Source organism: Ixodes scapularis, unplaced genomic scaffold, assembly GCF_016920785.2.
Source record: "Ixodes scapularis isolate PalLabHiFi unplaced genomic scaffold, ASM1692078v2 PGA_scaffold6__148_contigs__length_123643588, whole genome shotgun sequence".
NCBI classification, from domain to species: domain Eukaryota; kingdom Metazoa; phylum Arthropoda; class Arachnida; order Ixodida; family Ixodidae; genus Ixodes; species Ixodes scapularis.
Window position 1 is genome coordinate 106,422,703 of NW_024609881.1, and position 23,655 is coordinate 106,446,357.

Here is a 23,655-nt window from a genome sequence, read left to right on the forward strand (position 1 = left end):
AGTCAGCAATCCCCGCTTATCGTGTGCCGGGGTTAAATAACGCTGTTTTTATGCGGGAGTGACCATTGCAGGAGCGGGCGCAGGTGTCTCTAGAAAGTGTTGGGGGGGGGGGGGGAATTAGCGTTTCAGAACTTCGAGACCATCCCCCCCCCTACACACACACATTGCTTGCCGGCCCTGAATGTTTACAAAAGTTTAATTCAAGAGGGGAGTCAGTACATTCAAGCCCTCCCCCCCCCCCCCCCCCCTATCTGAATCCGCCACTGCCATCGGCTAGAAGTAGAAGTTATTTTTTTTTTCAATGTTTCTGGGAATAAAAAGGAGCAAATCAAGCCCAAAATATGGTCGGTCTATCTTCGGGGTGGGGTATCTGTCGGGATATTACGCCACGCTGCGACCGACTTGAATAGTAAAATTCAGCACTAAAATTATTATGATCAAATTATTAAAATTAAAATAAATCTCAAACCTGCGCTCGTGTTCTGGCACTCATTTTGATAAACAGAACATGTATACTGCCTGCTAATCAATGTGTGCATCCAGTGTAGTGCTAAAAAGCACAATTAGTTATTCCTTTAAAACATCTTATTTTACTTAAGCACATATTATGACAAGACAGTGACGAATTTCTTAAAAGAATGGCGCAAGTCGATATATAAATCTCATGCCTCAGTTAGCTTCAAACTATTCACCAAATTAAGCTTCTGTTGGTGCATTGTCTAAGTCAATACATATCTTTTTGATAGAGTGCTTATAGTATTGTCACCCTGCTTTCATAAATAGGAAAATAATTTTGTGGTTGAAGTCTACAATCTGAACATGAACGCCGTGTAAAGAAGCAGTACAATTACTCGAAATTGTCTTAACATTTAGCAGAATGTAACAATTTTGTTCTTTTGTGACATTTGACCTGTGTTGTCTTTTGAGGAAAAACTCAAACACAAACGTTTGGTCAAAGTAGATAATTATTCTGAACTGAGGAAATGCAGGAAATCTTTGCGCTAGGAGTGGAATTAACATTATTTCTACTGGCTTACTTATTTTGAGTTTCTTTGTGTGTTGGTGAAAAAAAAAACACAAACAAGCCCCTTATATTTTTGTTGGTCAGGTTGTTGCGACCACAACATGCAAAGTTGATGGCTGAGTTTTATGTTTTTTCTGTATTTTGTGTTTTTCTTTTCTTTTCTGTCTTTCAACTTCATTTAAGACGTTACTTGTGAAATGAAATTGCAGCTGTGTTTGATACTTCATGTCTGTCCGGTTTACCTTTCTACACCAGTCTCGTAGTTTTCTTTTGTAATTATGTTAAAAACATCTATATAAATATTTATGGGAATTTGTATTTCACAAGTCAATAACCATTTTTTTAGGGCGGACTCGTCCATATTTCCAAAAGGAAAAAGCCCGTCTTCTTTTTACGGAATACAAGACATGTTTAATTTTTATTACTTCGTTCTATGGCGAAAAATGTAAGTAATCAATATATTTTTCCGTAATAAATGTGTACTGCAAGAAACACAAAGACGTCGTGAACTAGGTTTCCTAACTTTTTTTAAAGGGAGCGGGTTCATAAAGAGGACAATCACCGTAATAAAATATTCGTGTGGCACCCTAAACCGATTTAGAACATATATGTGTTGGTGTCTTCCCAAACGATTGGAAAGTTGGGAAGGTGGTTCCGTTGCACAAAGAAGGAAAAACAACTATGAACAGATTTCACTCACTAGCACACCATGTAAAAAATTGAACATGTCATTTATTCTCAGCTTGTTATTTTTTGGAGTCTAACCTCTTTTTCAACGCGGCTCAACATAAATTTCGAACATCATTTTCCTGTGAGACCCATCTTTTATTATTTATTAACGACTTGCACTCTGTTCTTGATAGGGGGTCCCGGATAGACTGCGTATTTTTGGATTCCTCGAAGGCGTTCGACAAAGACTCATACGGGTTGCTTTTGTTGAAACTAAATAACCTTCGCATTGATGCTAACGTTTTCGCTTGGATCCAGTGCTTATTTACTAACCGATTCGATTTCGTTACCGCGAAGAACCATACATCTCCAATCGCGTCAGTGACCTCCGGCGTGCCTCAGGTTCTGTATTAGGCCCACTTCTGTTTTTGATGATCATTATTGGCCTGCCGAATAACATTTCTTCCTCAATTAACCTTTTTTCAAATACTTGTGTCATTCAGGGTGAAATTGATGAAGATTGAGATGTTATCAAGTTCCAGCGAGACATTAAAGTTATTCTTCATTGGTGTGAAACTTGGCATATGGAGCTTAACACAACTAAGGGCAAAGTATTGAGAGTGTCTCGTAATCATTCGGTTTCTGCCTGCTACTGTCTTAACAATGTTCCTTTACTTTCTTTGTCGTATTACAAGTACCAGGGCGCTCACATAACATCTGATCTTTCCTGGAAAATACATAATGATACGTTATTAGTAATGCTAATCGCATGCTTGACTACTTAAAACGTAATTTTTCTTTAGCTACCTCCTCTTTGAAATTAACTCTTTATAAAACACATTTACCCTCATAGCATGGATACGCGTCGTCTATCTGGGACCCAAGCCTTTTAAATTTGGTTAGCCCCCTAAAAGCTGTACAAAATCGTTCCGCTCGTTTTATCCTCAGTAATTATAAACGCACTGCTAGTGTCACTTCTATGAAATTTAACTTATCTTTGCCCAGCCTTGCCTCATGCCGAAAGGTAGCCCGTTTGTGTCTCTTCCATAAAGTATTTCACATTAACTCACTCCTCAGTCAACGTCTCCTCCATCCCATTTCTATGTTTCATCCCGTCTTGATCATCATCATAAATTAGATGTACCACTATGTAGCATGAGCACATTTCAACAATCTTGCATTCCCAAAACTTCTTTGGATTGGAACCGCCTTCCCACCTCCATCGCGACAATCCAGGCGGATGATTTGTATAAAACTGCTGTTTGTAATTTCTACTGTTCATAACTAACATGTGCCTTGCCTTTAAGTTATTCACTGTATAATTTTTTCTTGTTGAATACTACCAACTCCCCTCTCTAATGCCGTTGGCCCGGAGGGTATTGAAATAAGGGCGTGACCATTTATGCTTACACTTCCTGCTTTCTGATTGGTCCTTCGAGCTTCTTATCGGTGAATGCCCTAAGGGTTTTGGATTTGGGCTAGATGTTTGAACATGTTTAGGGGTAGGGGAGGCACACACCACAGAGCTCTGTGTTGTGTGTCCCTCCTACTCGTCCGTCGTTTTTAGCGCTTTTAATCCCTAAACAAAATGCCCTAATCTCATTAGCTACGGAGTGATAATGAGAATGGGACTAACCACGGTTTCCGCTTTTTTATCTGGTGGTGACTACGGGTGTGAGGACCATGGTCCTGCTCCCCTGTGGCGGTCGGTCACTTGGAAGCAGGACCGCAAGCGCAAAGATGTCCTCCAATAAAGATTCGAAACCTAGAAATGCGTTCGAATTAAGCGTGTCATTGGAACACCTTAACACGCTACTCCTGCCTTATATCTTTATGATGGGTTGCTTTTGTTTTTATGATGTTTTTATGCTTTCTTAAATAGAGTCATATATTTACTTTTATAAATTAAAAGCGAATCAGTAGATGTTAATGAATCACTTAGACAATTAAAGTGTTTTTTGGCAATCCTTGGCGTCCGCCGTTTCAGGCAGTTTGTATCCGGAAAGCGTTTTTTTTATCTTAACCACCATATTTCGGAGAGTTTTGAAAGCCTTCGCTGAAACACCCGATATACTGATAGTTCTGGAAACAAGGCAGCTGGAAAAGCGACCACTGCCCATACCATTCCTGTGATCCCACACGTGACTTTCATTTTCAACATTGGAATGTCATACCCACCATTGCTGAAATTATTGAAATACTTGCGCCATTTGAAATACCTGCTTATGGGTTATCCCTGTTTTGTTGAGGTGACAATGCGCATCAGAGTTTCCCTTTTTCCTGTTTTTCAACATAGACCTCCACTAACGTTTTCTGGCAGACATATTTAAGCCATACCTTCATGTACTAAAACGTTAAATTTCCAGTTGGATATTTATGTTCAAATGTATTGATCCAGCGTAATAATCGCAAAAGCAGGCACCGTATGAAACACCCTGTTTGCAGGGACGGTAGGATCGCCTTGGTGAAAAATAAATCTTAAGCTCCTCGCTGGTTCTTAATGGCAACTTATAATATATTTGACTGGCTACGCTCGTCATCCCACGTGCGAAGAAACGTCGAGTCAAGAAAATTCTAGAAGCACCGTTTGCAAGGTGACATTCTTTGACTGTCGTTTCTTGGTGTACTTGGAAACTTCAAAACCGATGAAACCATTAATATAAAAAGCTTGGACATTCTTAAAGCGATTAACCACAACAGCAATGAACCTGATGATGATGATGTGGCTGTTCCTTTTGCAGCGTGCTAGCTCAAAGGATCTTCGTGCTCTAGCGAAACTATTAAAACATCTACTTACAATAGTTGTTGATTTTACGCTACCAATGTTCCAGCCTAAATATCGTCATCTGCACGCAGTGTACGAGCGATGCGGCGTCTCTCAAGGTGCAGTTAGTATGGAAGCGCTGGCCGAGCTGCGATTATCACTGGCTTGATTAGCTCCATTTGCACCCGAGCTGCCGGTGGCTGGCATCATCGTCGTGAACCCAGATGGTCAGCTAGTACCCTCTTAGGATGAAGCCGGTGCTGCTCCGTTTGAAGTGGCAGCAGACGCTCACGGAAGAGCTCCAGGTGCTCCACTGTGTCAGTTCCCACACCGCATATACGAGATACGGTAGACTCCATCTTGAGGTCGAATCTTTCACGGTAGCCCAGGGTTCACAGGGCCCCCAGCTAGTGCCTCAGACAGAAGTCGGCCGCATAAAACAGCCTTCGTAAAGTTGGGTTTAGGCGGATAAAATCGGCTTTTCTTCAGTGTAGAGCTCCTGTGTAGTCTTTGCTTCAGCAGATTCAACCGACTGAGGGCCTCCCTCTCTCGAATGTTTTCAGTGACGACAGCCGTTTGGGGAGCCGTTTGCAAACTAGAAATCAAGGGCAGCCCACCATGTCTCTGCCTGGGAGAATAGATTGGCATTGTTCCGTTCTATTACTCTTGATTGATATGTATGCCCCATACTTCTAATAATACAAAAAAATCGTTAAAAAAGGCGAAATAAGGACGACGAAGCTGCCGAATATTTTTTGTCGTGAGGAGAGGATGGAACCTCCGAAAACGGTGACAGGGGAAAGAATGTACCCATATAGACAGGCTTGCTAGATAAAAATGCATTGCAGCGCGGTGCTTGACCTGTCGTTGCCAACTTGGCGTGTGCAAGGCCATTAGAAGAAGCATATTTCAAAGAATAGATGCTGTTGACATGTAAATATAGCAGCCATCATAAGCCAAAAAACGCTTCGAATCTATGTTTTGTGTTTTGTACTTTTTTCCCCATGAATTGTTATTGGTAATTGAGTTCGCGTCAGGTACAAAGTACGCCCAAAGACAGAAATTGCCGACCGTTGCGGTCAGTAATTTCTGTTCTAATTCCAATTCTGCAATTTCTGTTCCAATTCCAATTATTAAAAACACTCTCGCTTGAAGAGCACCACTAGGAAGAGATGTATCTTGAAAATCAATGAGGACATCCAATGTGCCACTATTATATTCTTTAAGCATGACTGCGAATCAGTCTCAGCATTTTAATCAAGAAACATACAAACCTCACACTCAAATGTTCAGCCTCCAATTTAATCCCCTGTACGTAAATGATTCCGTACCCATCTTTTGTGCCTAACTTACCATACCTCTCATTTTCAGTCACTATTTCTTGGGCGCGATATGTAACTGGATCCGAGTACTCGTCAAACGCTGATGCAGCACTCTCTTTCGACCGATATGTTCTGATTCCAGCAGGTGTAAGTCACAGAAATCAAAAGCAATACAATCTTTTTCTTCACAGCAAACAGGGTCGGATTGCAGCTTCGTATATGGGATCACACACAAAAAAAGCACAGATTTTATGAATAAACCAATTGCAGCCAGGGCTTGTCTAATTGCTTGTTACCCATTTTAAAATGTTTCATTCGGAGATGTTAACTTGTCATAAACCAATGAGAATCTAATTACAAAAAAAATATGCCATTTCAGATTGCGAGCTTTTTGTTGTACGTAACGATAGCATTAACATGCATGATACGCCCTGCCACTCAATTTACCGGATATACTGCGGATATGGGAGCCCGACACGAGGTACGTAAACGTCGTAATAATCTAACAGAATCAGGATAGAACAGAATAGATAGAACATATTCCGCTTCTGTCAACTTCCGCCAAGATGTCTGAAATCACGCCGACCAAGTTCGGTGGCGTTAGAGGTGTTCCGCGGGACGGGCGCAGCCAGAGATCTAGGAGCGGAAGATTACCAACTCGTGCAAAAACTGCAAGCGCAATATGCGCGCTCCAAATGGAGCGCTTTTGGAGCACTCGAGATCTGCGAGGAGAATTCACCATAAAACTTCGCGTATATCGCCCCCGGAAGGTGACGGCCCAGTGCACTCGACCACTTCAGGCGTTTTTTTTTTGTGTGTTTTTAATTTTATTTATGACATATCTACACTTATTTCCCCAATGTACCCCTAGGACCTATTTGTTTTTCCCTGGTCTTCGTTTATTACGATCTTTCTCGGCCAAAACTTTACGCGCCATTCCTCAAGTTCGCACCGGCCGTTCATTCTAGTAATATTTCAAGCTTCTTACTCCTGATTCGGCGTGCGAAATATTAATTTGTGTGATCGAAGCGAGGACGCGTTTATGCCCACGTTGTTTGGTGATCATTATCAATCGTAAGCGTACCAATAGGAGATGCCAAACGGTTCCTTAAAAATCTTTAATGTTTCTGTGCCACTACGGCTGGCAGGATGGGGCAAAATATCAGCAATCAATTACAACAATAAACATACTTGACCACACAAATACATTCTAGGGAATGCAGAATGTTCTAATATTATAAGTTTGGGAGGGGGGGGGGAGGTTCTATGGCCGAGTGGGCTAGCACACCAGGTCGCAGAACGTGGAGCGAAAGCTCGCGCTGCAGAACCCAGGGATCTTGGAATCAATCCCTACTCCTGCCCGTTTCTATCTGGATGAGCATCATCGTACCGGAGTGTGGTCGTGGATCCCTACAGTGGGGTGCACGTTAAAGATCTTAGGCTAGCGGTTTGTATTGCGCGGGCAATATTTCTCATCTACAGTTGGGAGAAAAGTTGCTTGTTAAGGCAGACTAAGTTTTAGGCTGCATAACCCCCAATTTGTTTCTACAAGTTTGAAAATCGCACTAATACACTAAATCATAAATAAAGAATGCACCTTAAAACGATACAAACGTGAAAGCAATAAAGACTGACGACATTCCTTAAAAAAAAAACAAAAAACGGAGGAGTTTACATGATGCATAAATAATGATGACCTTTGATAAAGACGAAACTGCGATTTAGGTATTTACTAAGCACAAACAAATAATAGTTACACTTTCCTAAGCACCCATCCTATCGTTTTAGAACATCGCTATCGGAGGTACACCCTCCATTTTCTAGATTTCAACGCTTCGGCAAATTCACTAAATTGAGAATTTCAACTGAACAGCAACACACATCGCACCGTTTGCCGGTAATGTTTTAGATAACAGTAATTTAATATCAATACGCAGTAATTAAGATTTTGGTCGAGCATAGTTTTTATTCGACGGCTCTAATTTTTTCGGCATTGAATTTTTTAAACCACATTCGCAAAAGTATCAAGTTTCGCTTTCTTGACAAAATATCGTAATGGTCGCCAGGCCTGTAATTTCCCGTGTATCATAGAACGTAAATCAATTTGAATTTTGATATTTTCTTGAAAACTTTATAATTCACAGAATGCCCCCAAAAGCTGTCCAGGTCGGAACAAATGCTAGAACTCCATTTTACAAACTAAATTACAATCTGACACATTCACATAAAGATCCATATGATGTTAGAGTTTCTTCTGTATTTGTGTGCATCAAAGTATGAAGTTTCTTAGCAGCAGCACAATGGATTATGCTAATCGCGCACCGAGATGGTTTCTGAATATTGTTCAGTGTCTTTATTCTACTCTACTTTGAGATAGTTGGTGAACTCTGATTTCAGCATGATATTAAATATACGATAATAATTGTTAAAGAAATACACCGGCCGGCTTGGGAAAGCCCAGTTATGTTTTTTTCACTAACGCTGTTTTTTGGAGAGGCATCGGTGAAGATGCCTTTATGGCGGAGTTATTCACATTACACCTTAACAGGCAGCGTAACTCAAAACACAAATGAAGGAAACGAATGTGTGGTAGTTTAACAGACCTTGATTATAAAGAATATTAATAAAAAAAAGTCTTTATTTAAAATTTACCAGAACAGCCACAACGAACTTTGATTGGTACACGCCCAAAGGAACACTATAGGCAAGAAAACAAAACACACAGTTTCAAATGAATTAAAACAATCTAAAAAGAGAGGATAAGTTAGATGCTAGAAGATAGCTCGACCTACGGCTGAAGAAAGAGACTGAAACACAGATGAGAGATCCGAAAGCTGCGATACTGTAATACAGTATCACAGCTTTCCTGCGAAAGGAATGGAATGTTTCATGGTGAATACATATCAAAACAGATGAATTGTCTCGTAGAATGAAAATTGTAATGAAAATGAACTTTGCAGAGGAGCTGAGCCGAACCAAAAACACCATTCTCCAACTTACGTAGAAGAAACAAAGTTTATAAATAATGTTCCTTATTTGTCTCAGCTCCTCTGAACATAGATCAGTGTAGTGGCAAATACGAAAAATATTTAAGATACGACATTAAATACCCACTGGAAAATGTATTTAGAGTAGTATTCAAATTACTTTTAGTACTTACTCTCTTGAGTAGAGTACAAATAATTTGAAAAAGTAACTGAATTACATTCGAAGATACTTCACAAGTTTTGCAAGCTCGTAATTTAAGAATGAAAAGTCAGAAAGGGGTGTCCTATTTTTTATGACTTCTTTGAAAATCACATTTTGCTGTGATCTGCATGACATTCAAGAAGCGCCTGAGCTGCTGCAATTGAAGGTCACTCTAAAACAATTCGGTATATTCAACATAATGCGTGCCTTAATACATTAGGAACAAATGAGACTCGAGTATTCTAGACATGGAACTTGCCGTGCTTCTGAAGGTGGGCCCGGCTCATGACGCATTCCGCTATAAGTGTGTTTTATGCCCCGCCGCTATTCTGGGGACTTGACATGTAATCCGTCATTGTTTATGAAGTTTATTAAGACGGAAGCTTGAATGAGTTGGTAATTTAACGTGTTCCAGCGCACTAAACGAGAACAAAACGAGACACACAAAAAGAGACAGACAATCGCCGACTTACAACATCTTCGTGTTCTTTTTCTACTTCTACTTCTACTTCCTCTTGACAACACTACTCAGCGCTTGTGTTTGTCTCTTTGTCTGACTTCGTTTTATTCTCCTCTAGTGCGCTGCAACCTCAAGACATTGCATTTGCATGACAGCCAAACTAGAAGTTGATCAGGCAACCAGGCGTGTTGATGAGCACACGAGAGAACGGTACAGGTGTACGCTCAGGAGGAGTGACTATTTTGTCCGCCCCCCCCCCCCCCCCCGCCCCCTTCCTGTCAAAACCGAGAAGGAGCACCTGTACCTTCAACCTGTAAAAAAATAGGAAGGTCAAGAGGGAAACACATGAAACACAGGAGAGTGTCCTCAAAACCGCTTATCAATCCCCTTCGCCTGCCACTTTCTGTACCAGCGCAAAGCATTCTTGACGCACTCAGGTCAATATGGTTAAGATTCCAGAATCATAATCCTCTAGTTTATGAATGACTCCACCTGGGGGAAAGCTGGTTTTGGAGATTTTGGGGACGGAACAATGCGCGCATTTGTAAGATGAAACAAACGCTTCTGAACAAGCTTCGTAGCAAATGTTTAGCCACAGCAGGCATACAAGGAGTTTTGGGGAAGCCCAATCTATGCTTGTTTTCAAGTCAAGAAAAAGTGAAGTTTTGCGGATTGTTCATACGCCGCGCAAACTAGTTCCAACAAAAATTCGGTCGTCGGAGGAAGAAGCAATTTTTTGGCGTTTGAAACGTGTACGTCTTTATAAGGCGGCATATATATAATCTAAAATGCACCTATCTATATAATAATTCTCTCTCTAAAATGTGAAATGTGTAATGCTCAGCAAAGAGTATAACTTTTTTTTCCTACGGTTCTTAAGGCGAAAAGGGGTATAGGACACTGCAGCATAATAAAGCCAGCAGGAGTGCCTGTGCTCGCATGAAAAAGTGTTCACACTTTTGCATACTGGAACTTCCCGTACATTCGCTTTCCAAAAACGGGTCATTGTGATCTTACCAAGCGCTGGCGCTCTGTACGAGCACAAAAGGAGGGGTCTGAGTGTAGAAACCGGATGACGTCACCAGCACTTTGCTAGCATTAAGCTTGACGTGTCATACAAAAACAGCATGGAAAACAAGAACAAAAAAAAAAGGAAAAGGAAAGTGGTCAGGAGGGCAAGAGAACAGATAGAGGTGGGCGAACTCTGGCCTCTCCATTTTGATTTTTGTTAGCATTTGGAGGCTCCGTTTTTCTGGTGCCTTGTTTCATGTACTGTGCTCGGTCGCTTTGCTCTAGGTCTTCGATCGGTTCTGCTTTGCCCCGCAGTTCGACGATCCATACTTCGTTGATTGTTTTGGCGAATTTTTTTCCAAGGTTGCGAAAGCTATTTGAGATACTGAGGACAAGACAGTGAATATGTAATTAAGATAGAGAAGCAAATACTCTAGACTAAATGTATTTGTGAGATACGAAAATGCGGCCAAACGTGTTAGAAATACAATATTTTAATTGAGTATTGTATTTACGATAGGCACAAGTCTAAAGCAGATAAACAGCGCAACATTAATAGGTAATTCACAGTGAATAATACAAATGCACTTTTATTGTTTGTTTATTAGATGTATGGCCAAACCCTATCAAATCCTCAAGTGATGAAGACTTTATACTAGAAGCGCACACACTTCGGATGTTAATTCAACACGCACATCCTTTAAAAGAGGACACGATCTTCATGAATGAATTTCAGATGATCACTAAGGTAAACGACCTCTTATATACCTAACGAGCGTGTTGGTACGATGTGCTAGATAACAGAAAGTATAAAACAGAGAGATAACTTTCTGTTATCTAGCAAAACGACCTCTTTTGTCTGGCTCTACTTAATTTTAAGTGCGTTAAATGCTCTACGACCTTGAATAATATGGCTTCCAAGTTACATATCGTGGGATTAAATGCAGTTTATATTTTATCTTAAATAATTTAGCGTGCTATATTAAATTCTAATTAATTATTTTCTTAAAAGATGTGGCAAACGTACAACAGAAATCAGACGCATGCTCGCATGTTTTTTGTTTTTTTTCTATCATAAACACGTCGAATAAACTTTGGGGCGGCCTTTTTGATTTCTTCATGCAGAAAGTTGGTTTTTATTTCAACATAAAAATTACAACTCCAACCAATGTCGATTCAAAGGCATCGTATAATGATAATTTTTGTTTCTTGTTGGATTCACTATTTGAAATTTCAGGTTTTGTAAAACATCCCAGAGGCCATTTTGTACGCCTCAACCTCCCAAGAGGCTGCGAGTAGAAGGCATCGCTGCTTCGTTTTACCTTAACTTAAGACGCGGCTTACTTTACGAGCTGATGGGACCAACCAGACAGCGTCAAAAGTGAGCCGTCATGGTGTCCGTCATGCTTTTGGTTCATGTTCTATCATCGCTGGACCAATCATAAGCAGAAAAAGGCCCAATGACTTGCGTTTTTGACGCTGCTTGAGTGGTCCCATTAGCTTGTAGTGTCTACTGCGTCTGGACGTAAGCTGTAACGATGTACAGGATGAAACAGAAAGGCGTTTTTGCGTTATATTTTCATTTGCCGAGTTTTTTACTTCCAAGAATCAAGCAGGATTTTGAGGGTGAGGTGACCCTCACAGGTCGAGTATTTGGGAGGTTCGCAAGGTAAACATATGATCCGCAGAATAAAGAAAACATTTACATACTGTTTCTTTTAAGTACAGTGTAAAGTGCCACATATTCCAAAAATAGTACTTTTCGTTTTATTTACGTATGCAAATCCTACAGAACCAGGCCTCTTCGACGGTAACTTACTTAGCTTGGATATACTGTTTTAATGCATTAAATTATATATCAAATGAAAGCTTAGTCATATTAATTCAATATAGTCAAATCGGGTTATTTTATCGAAACACGTCCAAAGTGACAATGTAATAGTAAAAATATAAACATTATTTTTGGAGGAAAAAACTTCTTTTTTTTTTAATTTTCTGACTGATTTTATAACAGGGGTCTCTGAACTCCGGCCTCCAGGCCACATTCTGCCCGCAGAGTCAGTCCGACTGGCCCGCGGCGCACTGTTTGCCATTTGTCCTTTAGAGGTCAAAATATCGAAAATAAAAATATGAAGCAAGAACGGATTTCAGTTTCGTCCTAGCTAATAAAAATTTGCTCAGCACATATATTCTTTGTATAAACTTTTGGATGTAACCTTTTGTTTCCTTCGCAAGTTGAAAGAAAATCGCCTAACTCAAATAATCTAGCTTCCAGGCTAGCTACGTATATGCACTTTACCTATTATCTTATAATATCACTCTCCGTGTTGTCATAGGTGGAAAATGGTACACCAATGTAAAACTTAAAATAAACATTTAATCAGGCGAACTTGTACCTTTAACTGAACAGAAAAATGCACTGTATATTTAGCATTGGCGACAGAAGGGAACAGACCCGAGGTAGTGTCTTCCCGTTGCTTTTAAGCAAGCGGTTGATTCTGTAAAGTTCAGTAAAAGAATACTGCATGAAAGCAGGGAATGATATTGTCACGAGGGACAATTGATGAGGCTATAAAATCTGAAGAAAAATAAACGTTTAATGAAGCCAACGTGTGCCCATAAAGCAAAGAAATAGACAAAGGCTAGCGTAGCAGGCGTCGATGGCTACGAAACATCAGGATCGATCGCTGGGGCGAGACTGACTGGAATCGCCATGCGGAGTGCCTTATGTACCCCGCGTGGGTTTCTGGATCATTCGGCGTAGAACGTTCGGCGCGTAGAATGTTCGTACCTAGATAAGACTAGAAGGTTCTCGAAATTACGAGAACACTAAATTCAAGTATTAAATAAAAGACGTGTCTTTCCCAGGGTGTCGAACCCCAGGCCTCTACGCGAAAGCCGAGCACGATAACCAGTCGGTCACACATGCGCTCGCTCGGCGACGCGCGTTGCAATATCTAACTTTCTAGAATAGTAAAAAATTAGAAAAAAAAATCTAGGCTGAGGGGAGGTTAAACATCGTTAGTCCGCGTGACAGTCACGTGCGTTGCGAACTTCGCCACGCATGCTGCAGTATAATGCAATCCAACAAATAAACTCTCAAAATATATTACCAAGGTAGAACCAACATCCGGTTACACCGTGAAAATATTACAGAATAAACAGATCTCAAAACGTTAGGTGAATCATTCCTGCTTTACTTCAAATACTATGTGTGTTAGATTACAACATGAAAGACTTAAAAATAAAACAACATCGACTCAAAGTAAGTGTAAATAGGTCATTTACGTTTTTGAATTCATGCATTATTTGCTGTTTCAGGTTTTGTACCACATTCCAGAGGCAAACGTATACGCTTCAACATACGAAAAAAGAGAGCCAAGACTATGTGGAATACAAACTTATAAGATAATGCCTGATAGGGCAGAGTTGGTGCTCCAAAGGATAATTAATGGCCGAAAGTATGACTACAGTTTGTTTTGTAATTAGGTACCACTTAAGGACTTACACACTGTAAAATAACGTTGTTTTTTGTGACGAAGCACAAGAACATACTATCAAGACATATTTCACAATATGCTATCAAGACATATGTAAATATTAAAAAAATAAAATTGGAAATTAAGACTAGAGGACTAACTCGGACGAGATCACGATAAAGAATTCGGGATTACCATGGTTAAGTTCACTCACCGCAGCCACGCCTTCTAAGTTTTTCATTAAATAAAAGTCTTCTCGGCCCACTACTGGACGTTAAAAAAAATCTATACGGTAGACTTTTTGTTTTGAAATATCAAGGCGTGATTTGGGACAGCTTAGTTCTTCTGAAATATAGCACGCAACTGAGAAAAATGCAAAACAATTACACACATCTTTTATTTGTCTTAAAATTCAGCGAGATTAGAAGCTCATACGAACGCAGTGTTGTCACGTGTGAAGGCGACGAGACGTTGAATAAATAACTCTAAATAAAATTTTAATCGGCAAGCTTGTGCCAAAGAAAAACAAAAAAAAAAAACACAAAAAAAAGGAAGCAGCAATGAGCTTTTACGGCGGCAGCAGCGAGCGACGTTATGACGGCGTGACAACTGGCTCGCGCGAGCGTGAAAAGGCCTCGTCGTCGGGTGTAGGTGTGAGTTGGCGAACCCGCTCTGGGCTCCTTATGTACTACACTCGGCTTCTCAATACTTCGGCCTAGAATGAAGGGAAGTTGAGTAGGGCGAGGATGACTAGGAAAGGTCATTCTGGCATCTTTAACTCTTACACTCAAGGGTAAGAATAAACAAAAATCTTCTAGATGTACGGAGGAGCATTCCGGCTCGGTTCTGCTCGCGGCATTACTCCCATCTTTAAAAGTTCATCGCCCCGAAGCAACATTAAATAAATTAAAAGAAAGCTAAACAACAAAAAAAAAAACGGCAAACAGTAAACTGAGGGGCCGTCTGAACCATAAATAGTCCTCAGTCCTATCGAGCATGGTACATGCAGTTTGAAACGAATGACTTGCACCACTTCTGGTCGCAACTGGTGGTGTCCTGAAGGTCGGGTTCCGTCGGAGAGCACCTCGTAGTTCAAGTCCCAAGACGTTGAGTAAACTTGTTGGGCAATCCCAAGGCGTCATAACCTTCCGAGGGCGGCGAGAAAGCGTTTCACTGAGGCGGGAGTAGTATGTTCAAGTGTCGATGAGCGCCTTCGCGTCGTGGCCGTCGATAACTACGTTGAGGATGTTCGGTACCGTTGCAGAGGCGTTCTTCCGTGGAGTGTTGTAGTTAGAGTGGGCGCCCTCTGACGTTTCTGGATGATCTTTGCTTCGCCTGCGAACAACGACGCCACCTTTCGGGGTTGCCGCGCTTAGTTTTTCCAAAGAAGCAAGGGGGACAGGCTTTGTAGGCAGGACATATGAAGAGTCGACACTGGACGTCGTGAGGATGCCGAACGTGAACCATTGGGGTTCAGCAGGCACCGGAGACGGCGATTGCCACAGGTACTCTTCCATGTTTCTAGGCCGCTCACCAAGGCGGGAACAAGGGTCGTTCGGCGCTTATTCTCGCAGTCCCATCTGGCGGAAGTTGCGCTATCGATAAACGTGGCCGGTTTCCCCGCAGTGAGAGCAGATGGGGCGTTGGTCGGCCGTTTTCTATACGATGGACCTCCTTGCTGCAAGTGGTTCTCGATGGACGTACAGCGACCCTTTGCCTTCCGTCGGCCATATTGGTTGCTGCAGGTTCACGTTGGGGTGGCATCTGGTATAGGTGAGCAGCCGGCGGCGGCCGTCGGACCATTGCGGCGTATGTCAGCATCGGTTTTTTCAACGGCGCAGGGTCGACAGAAGCCTGTGGTTTGATGGCTGTCTGAAGCTCGTCTCGCACTACTTCGGCGATGGACAGCGATGCCGGGGGTCCGGCAGCAGGCAGCAGTTTCTTGAGGTCCTCGAGAACAACGTCGCAGATGATCTCGCGAAGCTCGTCGGTGCTGGTGCTGAGCTCCGAGCCGGCCGATGCCGGAGTTGAGACGCCATTGAGCTGATGATAGTGGCGACCTGGGACCGCTAGCGCCCGCTCGATGTTTGTTGCTCCGGCCAGAAACCTATCGACTGTTCGAGTGCTGTTGACGAGGCCGCTGAAAATGTCGCTCTGCACCCACGGATAAGAATTTGCAGCTTGTTTTCGCCCGTTGCCTAGAGGGGCACTGACACCCCAAAGGTCGTATTTATTTTTATTGTCTAAAACGATGCAAGTTGCAGTCATAGACACGCAAAAAAAACCGCATCGCGAAAAAAAATTTTCCCGCGCGCGCGCGCGCCTTTTTATTTTTGGCGTTTGATTTTCCCGCCTTTCGCCTCCTAGCTTCTTTTGATCCGTGACGTCAAAAATCAGGAAATTTAGAAGCTTTGTAGGCGACATCTCTATAACATTTAATAACGGCAATCGTAAAACATGTTTTTTAACGCAATTGCGAACGCACTACGGCCCTTCTTTTTGAAATACCAAAAATCGGGAGTTCGTTGTGGTGCCGTCTCCTGGATTTGTATCCTCCAACGGAAAACAGGCGACACCGCTCAAAACCGGTCCGCCGTAACGCCGCCGCTCACTCCTTTCCTCCTCGCTTTGGGTCGCCATGGCAACAGCAGGGAGTGGTGAAAGAAAGTCGACTCTCAGGTCTCCGCGATTTTTGACGTCAAGGCACCGGCGCCGATCGCGCGGGAACTTCGAATTCGGCATTTGGAAATTGTTTTTTTACTTCACAAATACTGAATTCTCAAATTTCAAATTTTGAGGGTAATGTCCCGGCATCGTTTTCAATCGTTTCGGATAATAAAAAAAAATATGATTTTGATGTGTCAGTGCCCCTCTAAGGGTCGGCACGGACGCTCAGGCGGAAGACATCTTCAACGAAGCTCGTGAGGTTTTGTTTGGGCCCAGAGTTCGCATATAAAAAGGTCGTCGTCCCTCTCTCGTCGATGTTGGCTGGTGAACGTCCGTTTTAACGGATTCTTGCAGCCGGTTTATGAGGTCTTGCGATTTTTAAACCAGTGCCTGGCCGTTCGTTCTTGCGCGAAGTACAGATTCTCTAAGCGCAGTTTTTCCGTCCATCGGTTGTACTAGGCCACTCGCTCATACTGCTGTAGCCAGTCCTCAACGTCTTCAAAACGGTCACCGTGGAAGGATGCGGGGTCCGTGCCGCGACAAGTAGGACGACTACGTTTGGCGTTGTCATGCCTGGTCTCGTCGACGGCTTTGTCTTGCTCTTGGCTGGAAAGGGACAAAGCCCTGGGTACTTGCCTTGAGTGCGTCGGCTTGCTCGTGTGTCGGCTTTCTGCTCCTGAAATCTTCTTTCGCTGAGGAGCTAGCTAGCACTGCAGGCCCTCGCAGAAGTGCCCTCTATGGACTGTACCCCGCACCTCCACCAGAAATTACATGAATCAAGGCGACAAGAAGATGAATAATGAACTGAAAATAAAAGTTTAATCGGCGAACTTGTCCCAGAAACAAATAGGACAAACTTCGAGAAAGCAGCAGCGAGCGTCGACGGCGGCAGCAGCGAGCGACGGTGCGTCGGCGTAACAGCTGACAAGCTCGAGTGTGAATGCGCCTCGTCGTCGGGAGTAGGTGTGAGTCGGCAAAGCCGCGCTCGTCTATCTACTACCTTATCTACTACACTAGGCTTCTCGAATATTCGGCCTAGAATGTGCGGGAGTGAACTAAGGCGAGAATGACTAGGCAAGATCGTTCTGGCCTCCTTATCTTTGACACTCGGGGGTAAAAAAAAACATTAATCTTCTAGATGTCCGCAGAAGCATTCCTTCTCGGTTATGCACGCGGAAAGATTGAAACAAGTATGGGCTTACATAACTACATCTTTAGGTGTCCTGTAAGGGGAAATATAGTTTAACGTCTAAACATACTTGCATACCAATTAAGAATAATTACCTGAGTATACGGTGACCTTTGCTTAACTATTCAATCGCTCAAATTAGTAAGAGCGTTAGAATAATGCTAAATTTTAACTATAAAAGTTAATTTATTATGCGCAGTTTGAACAATTCCTGAGACTCCACTACTACAGGGGAATTAGAATTCGCATTTATCAACAAAAATATATATTATTTTATTAAGTGGCACACGTTTCATGATTTAAATTTGATGGGATATTGGCCAAAGTAAAGTTACCTATACCTATTTATTTCAGTTGTAAACCAGAGAACTTTAAGTAAAACAGCGCAGGTGCTTCCTGATCTCGTCCTCCACATAGGTAGGCAGTTGTAAAGTGAAAACTGGAATTCACCGCAAAAGAAGATTTCTTTTCTTGTAAGATGCTATGCTTTAGTATGCCATAGCTTGTACTCTGTTTCACCTTATGATGTACCGCAGGAAAGTATACAAGCGCGAGCTCCTTGCTCTAGGGCACATCTCGGCCGCACAAGCTCTCGTGCACCAAGGGCAGCTGCCGACGCTATGAGCTCGCGCTTCTAGCCTTCGCTGCGGTACAACATAATATGAAACGGAGTATAGACGAGCTTACTCGGTCTATTTGACTGCATGTTCTCAGTGAGCCGCAGATCATTCCGTGATTAAATTTTTAATGAAGAGCTTGGCAACGACAAGGCCGACGGGCGTGACCGTTGCATAACAGGTTCACCTTTGACCGACTAATCAGTTTCAAATATAGACTGCAGTAAATGCTTTAGTCAATTAATCAATTAATCAGTAGCTTAATTATTTCATTTCACACCCCTATCGAAAGGTTTTCCACATCAGCATCAAACTACACTTTCTTTTCCGTACTTGTACCTAGGTACGATACTGAATAAAGGAAAACAATACTAGTTATAAATGTTTCCTACTAGAGAGACAAACAAAAACAACCGACACCGACAAACCTCGTGCACTTGCGGCATGCACTCAACGGTATATATTTGACAGGCTTTCCATATCTCCGTACTTGTGAAGTAAGCACGAGCGATTGAGAGACTGCCAGAGTTATCTTCGCGTGCAGGCAGCGCGTGTTCGAAGCTTGTCGGTGTCGGTGTTTCTTTTGTCGCTCTACTGAAACCAGGGTATTACAGAGATAATTTCGAAATATTAACTATTTACGCAAGAATTTAAGATTTGTCTCAGATGCCTGCAACTGTAACGCAGTAAGTACTAACTGTCACCAACAACACACCTGCGCTTACGTAGAGTTAAGTCGTTCATATTGTGAAACGTCCTAACGAATAGAAATCTTTCAAAGGTAACTTTGAGGACGCATTCCCACTGTCTCAATTTTGTTTCTTCGTTACATCCACCATATGACCCTTGCTTTTTTATGTTTCTTTTTTCCAGTAAAAGCGAATACGGAGTACCCCACTATTATTCTGACACGAATGCAATTTCTCCAACCCAAATCTTTCTTTCGGATCATTATGGTATCCTTCTTTCTATACGTTTTCGCGTAGATGTTTTTAAGTGCAATGTACTTTTTTGTATTGTTGCTTACTGTGCTAGTTACGTGGCAAACCTTTATAACCGTAGGAAATACTTTTTGAATGTCCCTTGAAAAAAGTAACCTTATATAAAATAGTTGAAAATTCCACCTTCAACCCTCAAAACAAATTTGTACGCAATATTATTTTACTGCGGCGAAGTCTCATGTATGTTACGAACCTTTTACTAACAAATCCCGCGTGGCTACTTTACCGCATACTTTTGTAATACCCAACTAATGCTCTTTGCGAAAAGAGTTCAGCGAATGGCGAATCAAACGATAACAATTAAAGCTTCGAGGAAGTCGGATTTCGGAGTCAAGATGCTATCAGTGCTTCGTAATTAACTGCTTTAGGTGTTCACACACTATATATCGCACTTAACAGTAGCTTGAGCTAGCAGAAAGTGAAAATAGTTTTTTTGAGTCGTTAGTAATACAACAACGCTAATTAATTTTATGACAGCCTTGTTGCCTCCCATAGAGCATGAAAAACGGCCATCTAGACAAGGTCTTCACGAATACATTATCTTAGTGTAGTATATTGCTGCAGACGCTTAACTAAGACAATGTAAAATGGGGTTTATACTTCGTTTCCAATTATGTGAGAGCGCAGCTACCGCTGCTAGCCAAATAGTTTGCCGATAAAACGACGAACAGTTCACTCAAACCGATACTTGACTTTTGCGTGTTTGCAGTAAACTTTATGCGATGTTCTTAACGTTCCTATTATAGTTGGTGGGAATAACATTTACCATAACCTCCGTAGTAATAAAAATAAAAAGCTTATATGAATAAGTTTAACCTGCGCATGATAACATATAATTTCACATATATTGAACTTACATGCGCCTTATAAGTGTATTATGTAAGCGGTTATGTATGACTGCTGATGGAACGCGTAATATGCTTCAGGTGAGCGGTTGTACTGCACTAGTTAAATTTTTCATCTACAGATGATAGGCAAGTAGCAGATAAACAGACTGATCTCCGACTGTCTAAACGTGCTTACACTACAATTATTATTATATCTAAGTTGCATTTGTTCTGATATGTTGACTGCACGAACCATGTGTGCATTGTCCTTTTCTTTTCATTAGGCCTGCGGCGGGTCTTGCTGTCCAATTTCAAGAGCTGCTACGTATTGAAGAAAGTTGACAAGAACAAAAGCTCGGCTTCTTGTACGTATACTAATTACATGAACTTGATATGATAAGGGGGTGGCGCAAATCACGGGTCTAATGTTGCGGTATCACAAATCGACACAGCAAAGTTATACGAAAACTTGCTTTCCTCCATTTGCAAGCTTTACAGTCTTAAAAGCTGACTCACAAATTTGCGTTTGAGTGTGGTGGAGTGCGGTGTACTTACGTGTAACCTCTTACAACGTGAGAGCACACTGGCACACTGGGTCCATCTCTCGGATAGCCTTGGCAACGTGTCCGATCTCTATACATGCTGTTAGACTTCAATTCGAATATATTACTGTTAAAATAAGGGTTAGAGTCTTAGGCAAGCGCCCTCTTTACCATGTATTTATCAGACTCGGCGGATATTAGATTAGAAAATGTCATCATGGCAATTTTATTTAATTAGCTAAAATCCGGTCATTACTTTTTATTGATTATTATATTGGGGTTATGTAGAAATTGCAGTTTTGACGTGAATTGTTATTAGAGGATAGACTAATTGAAAGAATTGGCAAAGACATCTTTTTTTTCAATAATAATTAATAAAGTGTTTACGTTTTGTTTTTTAAGCCGGATTTAAAAATTGCGCCTACAAAGAGCGCCCACGAAAACGGTTACAAGCGTGACATAAGCCGCGGGTTCATAGATGCGATCGTATTGCATCGAATTAATATTCTGCGATTATGATTGGGCAGAGGAGGCAGAAGCAGAGGGACGGTGCCCGTGTGATTGGTTCCCTCTCAACTCAATGCGCTATCGTAGCATTGACAGGAAACGAAGCTATTAGCTGAGAGATGTTTCAGTGGCGCCCTCTTACGGTTTCCGTGAGAGGGCTCCAAACCAGGGTTTGCTTCGCTGAGATTGGCAGGATTGCCTCCCCGGGAACCGGCGATTGGGCATGCATTATCAGTGTCCAAAAAGCAGACATGCACAAGTTACTAAAAAAAAGTAATTCAGTAAAGTTACTGAGTAGTGGCTTCAAAAGTAATTTGAGTAGAGTAGAAGTCACTCAAATGGAAAGTAATTGAGTAAATTACTAACTACCGTAACAAAGGAGAGAATTACTTTTGAAGTTACTTTTATATATTTTACACTAACAATAACGTATATAAATGTCTTAATGTTTTGCTCCGTTAGCAAGATTCTGCTAGCCAAATATGAAGCGGCTTGTGTTTTCACATAAAGGCTTTAAAAGCTGGTTCTGCTTCAGTGAGCTGAATTGTTTTGGACTTCTTGTTTTTTGGTCAGTGATCTAGTACGGATGTATCATTTCTATTTTAAGGTTTAGCATTGCCAGAGCTTGATTTTGCAGAGTGTGTTTGCTTGTTAGCCGTGTTGCGTAGAGTGCATCTAAAAATTACTTGAAGTAAAGTACAAAGTCAATTAGAGGTTATGCACTTCAAGCACAGTAAGTACACCGGGTGCAATGTACGTGAAGTAATGGACTATAGATACAACATATTTTTAAATAAAGTACATATAGTTTTTAAAACAATCTTTCATGATGCCCTTCATACCCTATTTTTTAACTTTAATTTAACTGGTATGCATTGCTCCAGGGGTAATCGGAGGAGCGTCAGAGCTTTTCGGAAATGGCGGCAAATATCGAATGAAGTCAAGTCGCCACAGTCTAGTTGTTTTACTCGCGCTGACGAACTAGGTAACACAATATACTTTTAAGGCATTTATTTGTATCGGTCTGATAGCCGTCATTACTTCACTCAGAGAAACGACCAGGTGACGTCTCAAAGACGATAGCGTGTTTTCACATGACGATGGCGCCATTTTTTGTTTCCAAATTTGGAGAATGTACATTATAGTTGGGAATTTTACTTTCTTCACAAATTACCAGAACAAAATTCTTTAGTAAAGCACAAGTACATGCTCAGAGAATTCACCTCAAGTAAATACCAAGTTTTCTAATTCTACTTGAAATAGCACTTTAAGTACCATGTTCTTGAAGTACTTCCAAATGGAGCTTTTCTTTGTTTAGAAAAAAAAAGGAAACGTTGGAGCATTATTAAGCTCTTCGACCGATCTTCGAATCTTGGAAGACCTGCATATGCTGAGTTTTGGAAAGAAAGACAAGGCAAAGAGGTTACCTCTAGGCTCTGTCTTGCCCTTTAGCACGCGATCCTTCAAGTAAAGCACAAACTACGGGAGCACCAGATGGGCTTCAAAGCGGGTGCTGCATTCTGTTGACTCTTTAGAGTGAGGCTGCAGTGTCTACACTACCTGTAGTTGTCGAGAGTTACGTTGAGGAGAAGTGGGAACAAACCCATTTTTTAACTACGTCAAGTCTCCTTGAGCTTCTGGACACAAATAAATGCTAGTCTTCGGCGTTAATCTTTCATTCACAGGGCCTCCCTTGCGACGTGTCTGTCCGCTCTCCGCGCCTCGTAGCAGGGTTGTTGCAGTGGGGGACTCGTGAAAAGTTTACAGGGTTTTCGACCCTCCAAATTAGCCCCCCCCCCCTTGCCTCCCCCCCATGCTTCTCCTTCTTTGCATATATCGGCTGATCTTCCGACATCTCATCTGTTTGCGCAGGAACGTTTGTTGACCAGCAAACCTACTACTAAAATTCAAAAGTAATTTGTAATTTGAGTGGAAGTTATTCGGAAAAAGTAATTAAAGTAAACTGCTAACTACCGAAATAAAAATGACCTGAAAATTACTAAACTACTCAGAAAATTATTTAAAGAAGAGTAACTTGAGTAGAGTAGTCGAACTACGTACAAGTCTGCCAGAAAGCTATGGTTTGGCCAATCGCAAACTTCGACCACAGCGACGCTTTTGGTTGCGCACGTCGCTAACAGTCATTTCAGCCACGCCGTTTTTTCTATTGTCGGTGCAACAAGAACACGCTGCTAAGATCGTTACAACAATATTAAAACGAATACGTCGCTCATTCTAGCGCCATTGCGGGCACGGCTTGCGATCTTGCTTTCCGCGCAATATTTAAATCCTGATAAGAAACGTGAAACTTTATCAGTTGACATAAAAAAAAACTACAACGTTTTCGCAAATTATTTTAATTGGTTTGGCCTGTAATAGTAAATGCC

General features: G+C 41.6%; 1 protein-coding gene across 1 annotated transcript in view; it reads left to right on the plus strand.

The window, feature by feature from the left end:
* Window positions 1-23,655, plus strand: part of LOC120837609 — a 37,101-nt gene that overhangs the window by 12,134 nt on the left and 1,312 nt on the right. The window contains exons 4-9 of the mRNA XM_040207103.2: window positions 1,371-1,469; window positions 6,159-6,260; window positions 11,048-11,187; window positions 13,761-13,900; window positions 19,265-19,347; window positions 20,504-20,584. Coding sequence (XP_040063037.1) covers window positions 1,371-1,469; window positions 6,159-6,260; window positions 11,048-11,187; window positions 13,761-13,900; window positions 19,265-19,347; window positions 20,504-20,584 — 645 coding nt within the window. The remainder of the gene's footprint in view (window positions 1-1,370; window positions 1,470-6,158; window positions 6,261-11,047; window positions 11,188-13,760; window positions 13,901-19,264; window positions 19,348-20,503; window positions 20,585-23,655) is intronic.